The sequence below is a fragment of the Metarhizium acridum genome (genome assembly GCF_019434415.1).
Source record: "Metarhizium acridum strain ARSEF 324 chromosome Unknown scaffold_31, whole genome shotgun sequence".
NCBI lineage: Eukaryota > Fungi > Ascomycota > Sordariomycetes > Hypocreales > Clavicipitaceae > Metarhizium > Metarhizium acridum.
In genome coordinates, this window is record NW_027094018.1 from 1,184,207 (window position 1) to 1,200,767 (window position 16,561).

The 16,561-nt window shown below is 50.7% G+C and overlaps 8 protein-coding genes across 8 annotated transcripts; 5 read left to right on the top strand and 3 right to left on the bottom strand.

Annotated features, from left to right (window-relative positions):
• Positions 1 to 37: 37 nt before the first annotated feature.
• On the bottom strand, positions 38 to 3,070 carry DEG1_1 (pseudouridine synthase deg1). Its single transcript, XM_007811724.2, has one exon. The coding sequence runs from the start codon at positions 3,018 to 3,020 to the stop codon at positions 1,161 to 1,163; it is 1,860 nt and encodes a 619-aa protein (XP_007809915.2). The 5' UTR covers positions 3,021 to 3,070; the 3' UTR covers positions 38 to 1,160.
• Positions 329 to 1,006, top strand: J3458_005193 (uncharacterized protein; the record flags this gene model as incomplete). Its single annotated transcript, XM_066118650.1, has 1 exon — positions 329 to 1,006. One exon carries the CDS (start codon positions 329 to 331, stop codon positions 1,004 to 1,006), a length of 678 nt encoding a protein of 225 aa, XP_065976171.1.
• A 195-nt stretch (positions 3,071 to 3,265) lies between the features above and the next one.
• On the bottom strand, positions 3,266 to 4,912 carry J3458_005196 (uncharacterized protein). The gene is made up of 2 exons (XM_066118652.1): positions 4,554 to 4,912; positions 3,266 to 4,455 (listed from the first exon to the last, which is right to left on the bottom strand). The coding sequence occupies exons 1-2, from the start codon at positions 4,683 to 4,685 to the stop codon at positions 4,123 to 4,125; spliced, it is 465 nt and encodes a 154-aa protein (XP_065976172.1). The 5' UTR covers positions 4,686 to 4,912; the 3' UTR covers positions 3,266 to 4,122.
• Positions 3,298 to 3,997, top strand: J3458_005195 (uncharacterized protein; the record flags this gene model as incomplete). Its single annotated transcript, XM_066118651.1, has 3 exons — positions 3,298 to 3,365; positions 3,431 to 3,644; positions 3,716 to 3,997. 3 exons carry the CDS (start codon positions 3,298 to 3,300, stop codon positions 3,995 to 3,997), a joined length of 564 nt encoding a protein of 187 aa, XP_065976173.1.
• Positions 4,913 to 5,635: 723 nt separating the features above from the next.
• Positions 5,636 to 8,766, top strand: PRS5_1 (ribose-phosphate pyrophosphokinase). The gene is made up of 2 exons (XM_007811722.2): positions 5,636 to 7,365; positions 7,420 to 8,766. The coding sequence occupies exons 1-2, from the start codon at positions 6,445 to 6,447 to the stop codon at positions 7,798 to 7,800; spliced, it is 1,302 nt and encodes a 433-aa protein (XP_007809913.1). The 5' UTR covers positions 5,636 to 6,444; the 3' UTR covers positions 7,801 to 8,766.
• Positions 8,767 to 8,804: 38 nt separating this feature from the next.
• On the bottom strand, positions 8,805 to 10,116 carry J3458_005198 (uncharacterized protein; the record flags this gene model as incomplete). The annotated part of the gene is made up of 1 exon (XM_007811721.2): positions 8,805 to 10,116. One exon carries the CDS (start codon positions 10,114 to 10,116, stop codon positions 9,100 to 9,102), a length of 1,017 nt encoding a protein of 338 aa, XP_007809912.2. The 3' UTR covers positions 8,805 to 9,099.
• Positions 10,117 to 12,482: 2,366 nt separating this feature from the next.
• J3458_005199 (uncharacterized protein) lies at positions 12,483 to 13,352 on the top strand. Its single transcript, XM_066118653.1, has one exon. The coding sequence runs from the start codon at positions 12,803 to 12,805 to the stop codon at positions 13,112 to 13,114; it is 312 nt and encodes a 103-aa protein (XP_065976174.1). The 5' UTR covers positions 12,483 to 12,802; the 3' UTR covers positions 13,115 to 13,352.
• A 978-nt stretch (positions 13,353 to 14,330) lies between these two features.
• J3458_005200 (uncharacterized protein) lies at positions 14,331 to 16,268 on the top strand (the record flags this gene model as incomplete). Its single annotated transcript, XM_007811720.2, has 1 exon — positions 14,331 to 16,268. The coding sequence occupies one exon, from the start codon at positions 14,331 to 14,333 to the stop codon at positions 16,266 to 16,268; it is 1,938 nt and encodes a 645-aa protein (XP_007809911.2).
• Between the last annotated feature and the right edge of the window lie 293 nt (positions 16,269 to 16,561).

Below are 16,561 nucleotides of genomic sequence, written 5' to 3' on the forward strand. Positions count from 1 at the left end.
GCTCCTGCCAGCCCCAGCCTCGGTACGCGGGTGGGGGCCCCCAGCGAGCCCTCGATGGGATGAGTTACGACTCTCTGGTCAAGTCAACAGCTTGCCATGCTCAACCAGCGTCTTGCAATTGCCAATCGTCATTTTCCTGGCATGACGGATCCAGCCGCGTGTTGGTGTGCTACACACATGGGATAAGGGACACACGAATAGTGGCAGAAATTTAAGGGAAAAAAAAAAAAACCGCCTGTCCTGCTCTGCACCCCGTCTCCATGCACAGCCCGCAACATGGCAGGTCCCTGACATCCATCTCGACAGCCAACACCAAGGAATCACCGCCATGATAACTGCCACGCCGCGCCTGCGCGTCCGCCGGCCATCCCCTACCACCGCCGAATTCACCGTCACGACGCTGCCTCCTCGCACGCTCTCCCTGCGTATCCTCCGCCTGCTCCTCCTCCTGGCCCGCATCCTCCTCACGCTCACGACCGCGCTCCTGCTTTACGGCCGCTGGTCCTCCTGTCCCCTTGCCGCCTCGCAATCTTCCGCCGCCGCCCGGCCGCCGTCCTTGCTCTCCTTGCAGGGAATATGGTTTGTTCTCGATAGCTACACGCGCTCGTCCACGGGACAGTCGTTGGCGAGAGTCGCCGCCTCCATTCCGCTGGGCTTGTTGCTCCCCGGGGCAATTGTGGCCTTGTACATGCTCAGTCTGCGGCTACACTCGCATGAGAGCCTCCTCGTGCTGCGGGGGCTGGGCGTACAGACGACAGAATCGCCGTCGACGTATCTCGCTAGCCCGGCGACGCGGTTCATTCCCACGGAGAAGATTCAGGACATCTTCGTGAACGAGGCGTTCATAGGGTTCGAAGTGAGGTACTATCTTGTTGTGGTGGTGGAAGGGGAGGAGGATGTCGTGATTGTTTTCCCGGGGCTGTTGCCCAAGAGGAAGATTGTCGAGACGGTCTGGAGGGGTGCGAGGGAGTGTTTGTACGAGGCTCCGAAAAGGGATGTAGAGTAGATGAACGAATGAGGACGCCCCCTTTTTTTTATGTTGCTAGAACTCAAATGTTCTTTTTTTTTTTTCAAAAGTGGATTATTTTGACGTATTGGAGCCTTGAAACTCCAGCTTATATATGTATATATGTATGTGTGCTAGATGTAGATGATTTCTTCTATTCATCGTCCTCTTTGCTACGCAATCCCTTTTGCGCACGCATATCTTCTGCATCTGCATACCCTTTCCTCTTGGCATACCGGTCGTTCTGCTCCTCCGGCGACTGTAGCACTTCCCTCTTCATCACGGGCACATACCTGCCACCCAGGCGTCCGCTATTTGCGCCTTCAAATACTCGCGCACTTGCATTCGCCCTGTGATTGTTCTGCGTACCCTCCGCCACGTCCTGCGTCTTCCCTTGGCCGGATACGAGCTGCAGCAGCTGTGATGAAAGCAGCTCGTCCATTTTGTGGCCTCTCCATGTTTGCCACAAGCTGTCCATGACGCCAAACTGCCCAAATTTATTCGAGGAATACTCCTCGCCCACGTAGATCCACTTCATGCAGTCCTCTCTCTTGCTGGGTGCGTCTGCCGCCGTATAGTCCGTCTCAGAGAGGTCTGGGAAGATGCAGTCCCACAGGACGAGAGGCACCTCGTCCGCCATGACGTAGCTAGGTCGGCCAGGGTTCTTGGCTGTATCAAGTAGTTCGGAGACCACTGTCGGTGATTCAAGACCTTGACCGACGAGAAATAAAATGGCTACCATGTGGCGGATCTGGTGCCACAGGAACGCAGATCCTCGAACGTGAAAGTAATACACCTTGGGGTATGGTCCGGAACCTTGGAGCCCGGGAGGCGAGAATCCTGAGGTTTGGAGGTACGGCATTACCGAGCTAGCATCCTGCACTTCGACAATGTCTGATTCAAAGATTCGTCGGCGGAAATTGGTGATTTGTTTTGCGGGGTCGATTTTGCAAAAGTTGCGGAAGTCATGCTCGCCTTCATAGCGCTTGGCAGCGTCGCGCATGGCGTCAATGTCAAGCCAGCCCGCTTTGAGAGGTTTGCTGGCCCCTGACAAATCTAGGCTCGCGGGATCTGGTGCAAAAGCAGGCTGCGTGAAGAAATAGCGGTACTGGCGCTCGCGGCAGGAGAAGCGGGCGGAGAAGTCGGGCGGTGGTGATGGGCACCATGCTAGGATGCGAATGTCATCTGGCAACAATCTGTTCAGGATCCGTGGGTAGCAAAGTTCGTCGTGGATATCGTCGAATGGCTTCTCTTCTTCTTGCACTTCCACATCTTCTTCAGCCTGCTTTCCTCCTTGGGGGCCTGCCTCGGCCATGGCGATGTCTTCAGCAGCAGCGACATCGGTCTTGGACCCGTTCTTAGGAAGTGGCCTGTTGCTGCGCACCTTCAGCCCAATGACTTGTCCAAAAGCACTGACTCCACGGTCCGTCCTGCCGCACTTTGAGTATTCGCAGCAGTTGAATTGGACGATCCTCTCGTCCTCGGGGAAGATGAGGCATGCCCTTGTGAGAGCGTTCCACAGCTCCTCCTCGATAGAGGGCTGATTCCCCATGGCCTGAAACTCGAATCCACCGTAATTTTTGCCCAGATATGCCAACTTCAACGCAATGAATCTTGTCGAATATCTTGAATGATCCATCCTCCGTTTTGCCTTTGGTGCTTTTGTCTTTTTGGCAGGGCCTGGCATGTCATCGGACACTGTAGCAGCCATGGCACCTTGAGGTTCATCTCCAGGGGCAGAAACAGCTTTGGAAGCTTCAGGCCGTTTTTTCAGTTCACTCTCGAGTTCCTTCAATCGTTGAATAAGACCGGATTTGGTCCAACTGTTGTAGTTTGTTTCGCCAGACATGTTGCCGTGAGGATTAACCTTTCGAACCCTTGGACGTTGGTCGGTTTGCTCAGGCTTTTGAAATGTCGAGCTGCGATGACAGGGCTGACAGTATATGGGTCTACAGGCTCTAGAGACGGCTCTAACAGAAACTCTGCGCCCTATAGAACCGCGGACCGGCTGCATGTAAATGTGATGCAGCCTTTATGACACCATTTTCAATTCAGGGCTTTCTGTATTCTGCATGACTGGCCATAGTAAGTTGACGGACGGGTATCAAAATTTCGGTGGAACACTGTGGCTAGTGTCGTGTGGTGGCTTGGAGGAGCAATGGCAGCCAACCCAACCACACAAGCCACATTTGGTCCTGGCATGTCATTCTGGCAGCCACCACTTCATACAAGCTTCTTTTTCCCGTGCCCTTGCAAAACTGATAAGGTTGTTACGATCAACCCAGGGCACAATGGACCCCGAAACTGTGAGGTTATTACTTGTTGGAGACGAGAAATGTGGCAAGACGACTTTTTTATCGTGTGTATTGACACTATCTCGGCTAGCCCGGATGCGATTGTTTGCCTACTGACCGCCCGATACAGCAGACTGAGCGCTGGAGAAGGCACAAACCCGATACCAATCCTTCGAGACATTGACCAGCCATTCTTATTCAATATAAACCTTGGAGAGAAGAGGTTTCGTCTCGAATTTTCTGACACCTCTAGCCCGGACAACTGGAGGCTTCTTGATCCGGATGTAATTGTTATATGCTACGATATCAGCCAACGACTAAGTCTCATAAACATGAAGCGATATGTCTGTTATCTCAACCTCACCTTGTCCTTGACAGCACTCAAGGACAAGCACCTGCTGACCTGTGCTGACAGTGGATCGACGAGGTTAAGAGGACGTTCAAACGAGCCGATGCTTTGCCCATCATCATTCTTGGTTTGAAGAGAGACCTCAGGTCTGAAAACGATCCCAATGGCATTATTTATCCGCAGGAAGCGTATCAGCTGGCACAAACCATGAGGGCAGATCGATATGTCGAATGCTCGGCTGCGACGGGGGAGCTCCTCAAGCCTGCCTTTGAGGACATCTGCAAGACAGCCACCCAGACTACCACTGCAGCTGGAGGGCAGAGCGAGGGGGGCTGTATAGTCATGTGAAGGGCTAACTGTCCAGGTCGTGACACCACTTCTCCATCAATAGAAGGTAAGACGGGTTGTAGGAATACTCTGTTCGACTTCTGGCTGCCGAGGAATTGCAATCGAACAAGCGAGAATCCCGTCATTCATGAAGCTTCAGCATCATTCATATTCACATCCTCGCCCTCGCCCGCGTCTCCGTTTTCTTCAGCCTCAGCTACCTCGAACTGACCGAGAACGTCGGCGACAATGCCAACAATTTCTTCTTGTTGCTCATCCGAGTAACGCTCGGGCATGTCCTCAATAATGGTGTTGAGAGCAGCAATGGATGCCGGCCGGAGGTTTAGAATCATGACCATCTCGCCCTTTGACAGCTCATACGGACTTAATTTCTCAATGATCTGGGTAATAGCCTCCGGGGTGTAGGTGAGGGGCTTCTGACTCAAAGGACTGGGGGCAGTCTGCAAGTACTGCAGCATCTATAAGTGCAAGGGGGGTTGTCAGTTTTTTTTCCCTTTCAGGGGGGTCTCCTCAGTTTGAAATTAGAATCTATGTGTGATGAGGTCATGCAACCTACCTCTCGAACAACTGTCTCGAGGTTTGGGGGCCCGCGGTGCTTCTTCTGCTTATAGCGGTCACGTTGATCAGTGAGGTGCTGGTAGACCTCATAGTTGGATAGAACGGCTGATTGGGACTCAAGGATCTTCATGGCCAATGGCGAACAGGATTAGAATGAAGCCTTGGCAAATTTTTTATGACGGTGCGGTGTGAATATGCAGATGAGGGGATAAGTCGAGGGGAGTGCACCCTAAAGCAAGTCGGGGACAAAAAAAAAAGGTCAAAATGTTCTGTTCTATACCAGAAAGTATGCAAGGTGTCGGACCGGACAACAATTGGTGGCAAGTTTGACAAATAAGCTAGCCAGTCAAGATGAAGTTGATTTTGAGACGTCGAAACTACGCTGAGAGTGACAGCCAACTTTTTCTATGGGTTCATGCACCAGAGCGGCCCAGCGGCCAATCAGCAAGCAGGCTGCAACATTGAAGGCTTCAAGGCTTCGAGACACTGGTCGGGGACGAGAAGTCCATTTGATGGGGCAACGTAAGGCCGGAGTGTCCAGGCACCAGCTGAGCAATTCACCGTCGAGTAAACCAAGCTACCTACTGCGTGGTGTATTAATTGGACGGGTGGGTGAGAAAATGCTGGGTGCTGGACCTAGCTTACGAAGTCGGCACCAAGCAAATTGAAGAGCCGCCGCCACGATGCACCTGTGCGTGTGTGGTGTGTGCTGGGTGCTGGGGCTGGGGGGCAACTACCAACACTACTACTAGTATTCTGTACCATTGGCACTTCAACGCCAGCCTTTGTGTGCCACTGCAGTTCTGCAAGTATCAAGGAGCTTGTCACAGCCTCCGTCTGATCTGGTCTGGTGTTTTATGTACCGCCGGAGCCGCCATAGAGGCTGTCTGCAGAGAATCTCACACAAGGTGCAAAGGCTCGCAAAATCCGTGGGACCATGAGCTAGCTGTCAATGGCCTGCACTTTGTACGCAAGCACATCAATCGCCCACTGCACATCGCCGCCACATGCATGGCTACCATGTGGTCCGTGCCGTACACAGCGTGATGATTTGTACCGACGACAACCAACAGTTGCCGGTCTTGATTCGACATGTCAATCTGTATGGATGTGAGCCATTTTGCGACATGGCAGCCCTCTGCCGCCGAGTTCTGTCAGATGCAGCATCGAATCAGACTGTTTAATGAATTCTTGACCTCGCCTTGAGTCAGCGCCGAGCCCAGATCCCACCTCTGAAAACCTAGTCTCCCCGGCCCCGTCCGTCACAAGACGACTCGTCCCCATTTCTCTCGCCTGGCGACGGCGAGTTCCTTTTCTCTACTCCGTATTTTGTCTTTATCCATCCTCTGGTCCCGCTCGCCCACCAACATGCTGCTTTAACAAAGAGCCCGAATTCTCATTTTGTTTTGATTTCTTTTCTCGCGTCCGCTTCCTGTGTGTTTTGCCTGCCTCACCTAGAGCTGCAGGTCGCTCCTGCCGCCCCTGCAACTTGCCTGCTGCCTGTCGCCGGAATCGGCCCAGAAGCTAGAGCCCTCGGCAGAGCCTCTGACCTGGGACGTCGGCTGCAAGTGCTACATAGGCGACTAGTGCTCCTGCATTTTTTGCAGCTCCCAGCCTGCGCCTGCCAACACAGCGCTCCTCCCCCACTCATTGCCGAACAGGGTTGTAGCGGGGAAACTAGGGAAGGACGAAAAAAAAAAATCAGAACCGACGACGTCGACATCGATTTCGATTTGCGCTTGTTGCCGTCTCGTTTGCGAGGCCATCGACGTCTTCATTGCCTCAGTCAGCGGCCTGTCGTTGCGCCTTTCGGGCTGGCTCAATTTGCCCTGTTTTTCCGTCCAATTGGTGTTTGACGCCTCTCCCCGCCAGTTTCGAACTATACGGCCATGGTCCGCAACATCGTTTTGCTCGGCGGCAACTCGCATCCCCATCTGACGGAGAATGTCTCCAACATCCTCGGCATCCCTTCATGCGATCGCATCCTGAGCAAATTTTCTGGTGGTGAAAGCCGCTGCGAAATCAAGGATTCCGTCCGTGGTAAGGATGTCTACATCATTCAGTCTGGCTCTGGCCATGTAAACGACAACCTCATCGACCTCTGCATCATGATCTCCGCATGCAAGACCGGATCTGCAAAACGCGTCACCGCAGTCGTCCCTCTCTTTCCCTACTCGAGACAGCCCGATTGGCCTTACAACAAAGCTGGTGCGCCACTGTCCAAGTCCTCCGAGACATCCAAAAAAGACTACACCTTTGAGAGTGTGCCGGCCACACCTCGCCCTGGTGGCCCTCGTAGCCATGGCCTGAACGGTGCCTCCAGCCTTTCCGAAAGACTTCAAAAGACGACTATTGCAGAGACCAACGACACAGATTGCTTGCCCAAGAGGTCAGATACCCTGTCCAGTATTGGCTCCAATGGTCGCGGACATGCAGCCGAGAATTCCACCTCATCTCAACGGAGCTTCACCACCCATGATTATGAGAACCCTAACAGTGTTGCTGCCACCTTCAAGGCCAAGCCTGGCTATAAGCAGTGGGTGGCCCAGGCCGGTACTCTAGTTGCCGACTTGCTTACTTGTGCCGGCGCTGACCACATCATCACCATGGATCTGCACGATCCTCAATACCAGGGCTTTTTTGACATTCCTGTGGACAACCTCTACGGCAAGCCGCTCATTCAGAATTACATCCAGAAGCACATTCCCGGCTATAGGGAAGCCGTTATTGTGTCTCCGGATGCTGGTGGGGCGAAGCGAGCTACTGCGATCGCTGACAGCCTCAAAATGGACTTTGCCCTCATTCACAAGGTAACATAATTTCTCAACTACCTCTGATTTGTTCACTACTCATCCCACTTTCAGGAACGCCGCCCTATTAAGTTTACCGAACAGCGAAACGCTAGCATGATGCTCGTTGGCGATATTGCCAACCGCGTTTGCATCTTGGTTGACGACTTGGGAGACACTGCCAACACCATCACACGAGCTGCGAAGCTCCTAAAGAAGGAGGGAGCAATCAAAGTCTATGCTTTGCTTACCCACGGTGTCTTCAGTGGTGACGCAATCCCCCGTCTTAATGCATCTGCCATTGACAAAATCATTGTGACCAATTCGGTTCCCCAGGACGAGCATCGTCGTCTGTGCCCCAAGCTGGAGGTACTGGACGTTTCTCCCATCTTTGCTGAAGCTATTCGCCGAGTTCACCACGGCGAATCCATCAGCAGGCTTTTCCAGTACGACTAATCGTTTTTTGGGAAATTTGCATTGCTGACGATATTGTGACGTTTCTCTCGCCCTCGAGAACAACATCCCTTATTGACAGGCGCACACAACGATCTAGATCTCCTTGCTTTTTTTCCCCGCTGTCCTGACTACAGTTCTGCGGAACCTGGGTAAAGTTATGCGCAGTATCTTTGAGTGCGTTTCCACGCGACACCCCATTGAAAACGAAAAATCGTTGGAACCCTGGAGTTTTACGGTGGTTGATATTCATATTTTGGTGCCTTCCCTTATTATGCGTTCTTTTTAAGCACACATTTGGCGTTCCGACTGGCACGCCCCGCAGCCCGCACGAAGAGGGGAGTTTGGGCTCGCGGTAGAAAACTATATCATGAGTTGAGTTGAATCGAGTAGGATGAGGCGGCAGGCTTATTTTAACCAGAAAAAAACAAGCTAGCAGCTTAAATCTGTGTTGCTCGTGTTTTGCTCCATTTCATTTGTTGCAATTGCTGCGGCCCTATCAGCCCCGAGAACCAGCACAGAAGCAGCACAGAAGCAGCTGTGCCTTGGACTGTTTTCTGTCAGCTCCAGAGACAAGACTATTTTTCCTTCATCGGAACTCGTCTTTATCTCTTTCACTTTAGCTGCTTTCCCTTTTTCATCGTCAGTCTATCTAGAAGTGAATGGATTGATAAACCGTAGATCTGGGGTACTTTTAGATGAGCCCTCATGCTGGCTTTTTGAGTATTACGATCAAAAAGAAAATGGGCGTATTAGATCCGGTCGCGTGGTGTGCGAGTGCTGTGCGGCCGTTAATGTATTATGACGAATAGACTTTCACGATGTAAGTTTTCTATAGATATATAATATATGTGTATATGTGTATATGCGGAGCATCAAGGCTTTATGCATTACACAAGTATTGTCGTCTCTTTCCGAGTCAGATCTTGTGTTTGTACATGCGAGTGGAAGACATCGTAGGAAACAGCACACTGTTCCGATACATGGCATCTTCCCCGTGGGCTTTGGTCTTTCAGTCTTGTATGTTGTATCATGCTATTCTGTCTACATCTAGGATGTGTGTGCGCTGTGTACTACTCCTTCTTGCACATGCAGGGAGAGTCGCCATCCTACTTCCTACCTTCTACAATACTCTTCCTCTTTTGTCGTGATGCTTCAGCCCTGTTTCAGAACAAAATTTTCGCTAATTACCTGAAAATCTGTAGTGTGATCCAACGTCAGACTTGATGGTTCTCTTCCCAAAACTGGTCAGGTTGATTCCGCGTCGTTCTTCATCTTGTCTCTTGTGAATTGCCAACGTGATCAGCTAGCTGGAGGCATCCCCCACTCGGCATGAGTATTTTCTAGATCCTCGGGTACATCCCATCCGTGGTTTACAGCTGCTCTTATATAGGCTGCTACAGCCTCTGCAATACCATAGTCATTGTCACCCCTTTGCCATGTGTCCAGCCTTGCTGGACGCTCTATATCGCAAAGGCCCAGGCGAATTTGTAGAAACACCATCTCCATGCTCATGGCCGGAGACCAGCCTGAGTTGGTCAACATCTCAGAGCAAATCGCTCCTCCCGCCGTGACGTGACCACCGCCCCCTTCTAGAAACGGCAAGAAGCGAGGTCGAATAATTCTCACGAACGGTGGACTCATAGGAAAGTTGGAACCGAAGCGAACTTCTAAGACAATACTTTTTATTCCCCTCGATTCCATGTCCATGGCAAGAGGAAGACCCGATTCAAAAGAGTGAAACTGAACGATCCACTGGAAGAGATTGTCAATGGCTGACGTGTCGACAGACCAGCCTAGTGATGCGGCATGATTCTGTGATTGAATAGTATGAACCTGTTTCAACTCTCTGGTCAGAGTCTGGAGGGCCATAGGCGAGGATGTTGCCCAACTGGGAGGTGGAAGTTGAGGAAGGGTCTTATGGTCCAATAAGCCCGTTCCAAATATCGGGTGATCGGAGAAGAGCACAGTCATATTCTGGGCAGAACGAGTGTTTGTTTCGCCAATTTCACTCCGTTTTGGACCCTTACAAGGTGATAGCAATGAAGCCTGGCCATAGGAACTCTGCTCAGATGATGTACTACGTTGACGTTTCCGACTCTCATGTGCTCTGTACGGCTTCAAGATATCATCGACCAAAATATCCGGATCATCTCCGCTGTCGCTGTCACATGATTCATCATTCATGTTATCTGTGACAGCCACGAAGGAATCGTTCGATGCCGTGTTGCCCAGCGTCGGACCCAGAGCCTCTTGCTGCCTGGTAATGGAAAGAGCACTCAGTGGAATCTGCAAGGGCTCCATATTGTATTCATCCATAATGCAGTGTTCCGAGTTTTGTTGAATATAGCCAGTGCATTCCGGCCCAGATGGGGCAAAAAGGGGATTATTGAGCGCATTCTCGGTGGGATCAGTCTGTACCAAAAGATATCGACATTGTATCCATTCTGTCTTGTCAACAACGAAGTTGGGATGAGAGGAAACAAATTCTTCAGGCTTGTTGACAATTTCGCATATACTTAAAGCCAGCGAGATCCTAAGATCTGAACCCATCCAACAGTGACGAAAAGGCTAGCGGGAGTTTCATCCATCATTAGCTCTGTTACAGTTCAAAGAAAGGATGAAAAGCTAAAAATTGGGGCCTTTTGAGGGTTTTAAACGTACGGCTTTTGTACAAAAGACTGGTTTGTTTGAATATCCCTTGCTCACTCGCATATGTCTGCTGAAATAAACCCCATTGCCATAGGTCCTCCCATGTCGGATTTGCTGGAAGTCCAGTCCTGTGCGGATTATGCTATGCCAATTATAAATCGGGCTACCATGCCAGACGAAGAGGCTCGGTGGCTTGACCGTTGACTGATTTTCACTCTTCATCTCCTGCAGAGTCTTCAGAAACGCATACTCTTTTTCTGGAGATCCCTGCGCAAAACGGAACTGCATCCGGCCATTCTCTAAGGTACGAATTAGATTTGAAGTTGCCGTCGTCATAGCCGCCATTGGCGGATTTTGATCACGAGAGTGAGCTGCAGGGTCTTTGGACGGCACAGGGCCGTCTTGGACGATGTAAGAAGTGTTTGAAGCGACGATCCAACGCATAAGAGACAGTGCAGAGGCGTTTATTCGTTTCCAAGAGGATAGCATTCGGCCAGGTTCATCCAATAGATAACCTCTCATTTGTAACACGGAGGGGAGGTTATCAAGCAACTCCGTTACTGCATTGGCGCGTCGGTCAGCATCAAGACCGTCAACGTCATGTTCGTACGGAAATATGGACCCTGACTGCCAGAAATCTTTTTTGGAGGGGGCAGCACCGCTAGGAGTCAGTGCTGAGATCTCAAACTCAACCTGGTTATCAGGCCAAATGGTGGAGTTGGTTGCTTCGAACATATAAAGGCCATCCTCGGGAGTTTCTGAAACATAACATGTATGTTTCTCAATGGCTGTGTAATTATCAGCACAAATAACATAGGTACTCCCTACACGGAGGATATTACACCTGAAGCTCAGGACGGTGATAGTGGTTCATAGCTCCAAGGATCATTAGACTTACATCCCGCCTTATTGATAAGCATTGCAAACCAATCTCCATTACGTAATATTCTTTTTCGTATATTGATGCCCGCTGGTTCATTCCTGGCCCGTATAATTCGAAATTGTTGAGACTGAACACATGTCTCGATCTCAAGGTGTGGCGCCGATTGCTGGATAACGGGCGCCCTCAAGGCCAACCCACACGGAAATTCTCGGATACTTCTTTGAGTCTCTCCAATATAGAAGAAGCTGATCAGAAGGTCAACTACATAGGGGCTACTTATGACCTCGTGTTCAATATTTGGTCCGAGACCCAGAGCCAGGTACTGATACAAGCATAGGTCCTTTGTACAGACATAGGGTTTGAGTGGTACAAAGTCAGTTTGAAGTTTGAGATGGCACACTATGCAATATTCTGTGCACTTGCAGAACCGACGAAGCGCAAACTGCATTGCAACGAGTGGGAAGCTGATGCTGGCTTCGTCATCTAGAGCATAGTCGTGTTGCAGACTTGAAGGAGCATGTGTTGAGATTGGAATCTTGTGGTCCGCACCCGTTAAGCCCACTTCGTTCTCTATCGCAATCTTAGACTGGATGCGTCCGACATATTTGTGCATGGTCGCCTGCGCTTCGTCCCAAGTATGTCCGTACACTCTTCGAAATCTTAACAAACTAACAAATGACTTATTGAAAAGCATATCGATTGAATTAGACATACAGACAGAGGAGAATGCTGAAAGTGTGCTATCTGGGCCGTCGAGATTCACAGTTGCAGCCGGACTATATTGAAAGGCCAATCTCACTGACTCAATAGATGGCTTGGCTGATGAGCATCTTCCGAATCTGAATTGAACGACGGGATGTGTCCGAGGTGAATGAAGCAATGTTTCTATACTCGGATAGCCGCTTGGAAGTCGAATAAGTAATACGATATAATCCGACGCTTTGATGTCCCAAGCACTCATCGTTTCCGACGTAATACCTAGTTTGGAAATCCTGATAGACAATGATATTATCTCCAATGGGCAATGGGCAGGATTTGGAAAAATTCCAACCGTTAACCCAGCTCCCTGAGCCGATTTCAAGTCTTTGCAGAGTCTCTGTAGTTCCTCGTTCTCAAAAAGCCGACCGCATACGTCTTGGCACGTACCATCGGATCGGCTTTTCTCAGCTTGAGGGAAAGGTTCTTCATAATTCATCTCAAAAGGGTCGTAAAATCCATCATCAGGCATGTCATGATCTGAAGAGGCGCTACTCTCAAAGCCAGATTCGAGCGTGTCATTAAAGCTGGCTGTGAGCTGGTCTGACACAGTCTGAATGGCTTCATGCAACCTTGATCCTCTAGTTGAGGTTGCCATGAGCTCGAGAAGGGAGGGAACTTTGGTGTCGCAAGTCTCTGACGAGGTAAATATCATGAAGCACGAATCGTCTGGATAAGAAGTCACATCTGTAAGCCATTAGCGTTAAGAAAATAATGATCCCGTCTCTCGGTCTAATATTGATAAAAGATGTCAGAGACACACCCATTGAGAGTATCTGTATCTCCAAGGGCTCTTCCAAGGAGTCATTAGAATACAAGAAAGATACTTCGCCGTCGGAGTCGCCTCGTCGAATTCTGGATATGCTGTCATATTGTGTTTCTCTGGCTTTGGCCAAATCTGCCAGGAAGGCTCTTGCGCTAGAACTCATATTCGGCTCCAGAAAAAAGAAACTGGAAACTGGACGTGGGAGCTATGATGGGAAACATGAGAAGGGAACAGAGAGAAGGTTAGATATTAGTTGGTAAAATGCCTAGTAGATAAGATAATCTTGTCTTGTAACAAGGCCGCCTATTGATACGCAGTTTGCAACCACAAGTTCGGCAAAACCGCAAACAGAGTCGACCAATGGTCTGGTTGAATTGGTAGGCAAATGGCGATGCGTGAAGGGAAGTCACAAGGCTATCCCGCCTTCAACATGACAACGGCGCGTGGCAACGAAGGTGTTGATCGCTCCAGTTGCGCTGCTTAGCTGTGGGGAATGCGAATTCCGAAGGCTGTAGAGTCCAATGATGACGGAGATGGGGGAAATGTGTCGATAGCCAAATCAAGATCAGTGACAGTTGAAGTTGGGAAAGCAGCCTTGAGGTTCGTCGACGAATTTGGACTGTTAGGCAACCATGGTTGTGCTTATACTTGAGCACCGACTCAGGTACAGTGGGTAGACAAATGTCAACTGGTACCTACCGAAGAACCAGACCCGACTTGCGTGCCAAGTTCAGGTATTGGGTACCTTACTTAAGGAAGGAAGCATCGTCTCTGGGCAATTTGGGAGAGACGAGTACGGAGGTAAGCTTGGCAGTCGCCTACCTACCTAGGTACCTAGTACCTAGAAGTATACCACAGTGCATTCTTGCAATTGATCTCTCACGGTAGCACGGGCATCGGGCTCAAGTGGTTCCCTCCCTGCCGCTCAGTGGCTGTCCGCAGATATTATTTTAGGCAATTGGCGCAGGTCGTCGTGGACAACCCAGAGCCTCAAGCTGGAAACCTGGAGCCTCCCCGCCTCCCCACCAGCCCACTTGACATTTCACTACCGAGTATTATTACTGTGGGCTACGGGCCTGAGCTGCGCCGACACTAGACCAGACTGACACCTGGCGCATCTGGACTCGGCTCAAGGCATCGCGCACCTCGCTTCATCAACTCTACGCGCCATCACCGCTTGGCTTGGTGCTTTCGCCTCCAACCCGACACTACCACAGTCCATGACCAACTAGAGGGCGGCTTTTGCGGAAGCTCCAAACCCCCTTTTTGCTTTCGCTTAAGCCATTCAATGTTTGAGGCGACGCGTTAATAACACATCTGTACAGCTCAGGCCGCTCAGTCTTTCCCGTCCTTGCCTCCATCGACTGTCCTTCCGAACCATCCTTCCGTCCGTGCCGTGACCCGTAGTCTGTGATCTGTGATCCGACTGCAACTCTCTCTCTGACAAATTATTCCTCATCATCCTTTATTGCTACAATGCCCAGACAATACGTCTTATTTGGGCGGCCGGTGCCGCCATTCACAGCTCGGCGTCTGACCTTCTTGTTACTCGGCCTCTCTATATTTGCCATTGCCTTGATATCGACTCTGACATCCGGCGTACCAGCATCACCGAGTCTCTCGGCCTATGACACCAAGATATCCGTCCCTCATGTGCCGAACATGCCGCATATCAGTGACTCGCTTTCCAAGAGCTTCCTCAACCCGTTCCGACAAAAGTCACATCCGCCTCCGCATAACGAAAAAGACGAATATGCAGGGTCGTCCTGGTTGTCTGATTGGAAGTGGCTTAAAGTTCCGTTTTCTAGCATCATAACTGTGGACGAGGACAGGGCGTTGCTTCCTCCATTAAAACCCCGCCAACCAGTGTACTGTTACTACGACGCAACAGCTAAGAAGACGACAGAAGAAAAGGACGCTGAAAGCGAGTTGCTCCTTACTTGGAGGAGAGCTTGGTGGGCGCAAGGTTTCCGGCCTGTCATCCTCAGCGCTTCCGAGGCCATGAATAACCCCTCGTATGATCTCATTCAGAGACTCAGCGTTGACCCTGATCTCATGGCAGACATGATGCGTTGGCTGGCCTGGGACACCATGGACGGAGGCATATTGACCCACTACACGTTGTTGCCCGCAGTTGCGAAGGAGGATTCACTGCTCGCGTTCCTTCGTCGTGGCGAGTATCCCCATTTGACCCGATGGAAGGATCTGGATGATGCGCTCTTCGTCGGCCACAAGGACCAAATCAAATCGGCCATACGGGCGGTTACGAACGCCGATCCAAAAATGCTAGCAAGTGTCAAATCCCTCATCTCGGGAGTGCCTGACGAAGTTATCAAGGTCGAAAAAGCCACCATGCCACTTGCTGCGTATACTCCTGCCATCATCGCCAAAAAGTACGCTAAAGTTGCGGACGAGATCAAGAGGCATCGTGCCAGCGGGCTTGTCAGTCTCAACAAATTAATCACTACTCATTTGCATGTTGCGTGGCAGAACCGATTTTCCGATGGTATCGAAGTCATCAAACCTTTCCCGGACCACATGAGCACCTTGGTCAGCAATGCCCTGCAACTAGCCAGAGACCTGGCCTCATGCTCAGATAGCCCCATGCCATCAACTTGTCCCCCGAACCTGCCGAGATGTACACCGTGTGTTGCCATGTCACCCATGCCAGTTACAACACCTACTCGATTTCATAACATGAGCAAAGTGTTCAGTATTGGCACTGTCCCTCATCCCTGGACGTTGACCCTGCTCAAGGACATGCGAGAATCGTTCAACGTCTCCTGGATCCGCCAAGAATCTCCACGGGACTCGTGGATTAGAACGGTCACCGAAGCCCTTCTTGGACCTGGTGTCACTACTACCCTGCGTCTAGTGCGCCTGAAAGAAGCAGTAGCCGGCGATTATGCCACTTCTCGTTCTCTATGGGTTGCAGCTGAAAAGGATATGCCTTCCGACATGAGCTGGTATTTTGGCTTTGCCATCCCCAAGAAAGTACTAGATTTGGGCCAAGCCCAGCCTCCTGTTCCGGCGGACCGGTTGCCAGGAAAGGAAAATAAGCAGCCTCGCAAAAACAACGGTCCAGTAGTCACGCCAGAAGAGAGAGCCTCGGAGCAGCCACTCATCGATCAGGCAAGGAAGGTAATCAGCTTGACCAAGTCTACTGACGAAACAAAGCTCCGTGCCTCCCTGGAAGCCTGGAATATGGCCGATACGGAGATTTGTAAATTTGTTCGGGCATTTCAATCACGCCGACACCAAGAGCGTGAGCAGTGGGAGAAGCTGGAGGCAAAATACAGCGGTGGCTCCGGGACCGAGAAGGGCCGCAGTGCTTGGTTTCGCTGGCAGGATCGTAAGGGCGACGACGGGCGAGCTAAAGAGGAGAAGGATGCAAATCACGAGGCGGCCAAATAAGAAACCAAAAGCAATGCATGACATGTACGATTCGGCGTTTCGGAATATTGGATCATGATTTATATACATTTCTTCAGGTAGGAGTGGACCTTCTACTCTGTAACACGCGAGACCATCGGATCATATAATCTAGGCAAAGAGTAAAGATACGATCAACGGCAGGCAAGCAAATGTGAACTTTTGGAGAACTATAGCATATGTGACAATGTTGAACTGTCACTAACAAGAAGTGTACCCCCTCTCTATCCAGCGACAAACGTTGAGTCACCGCAGAACAGAACAGGCAGACATGC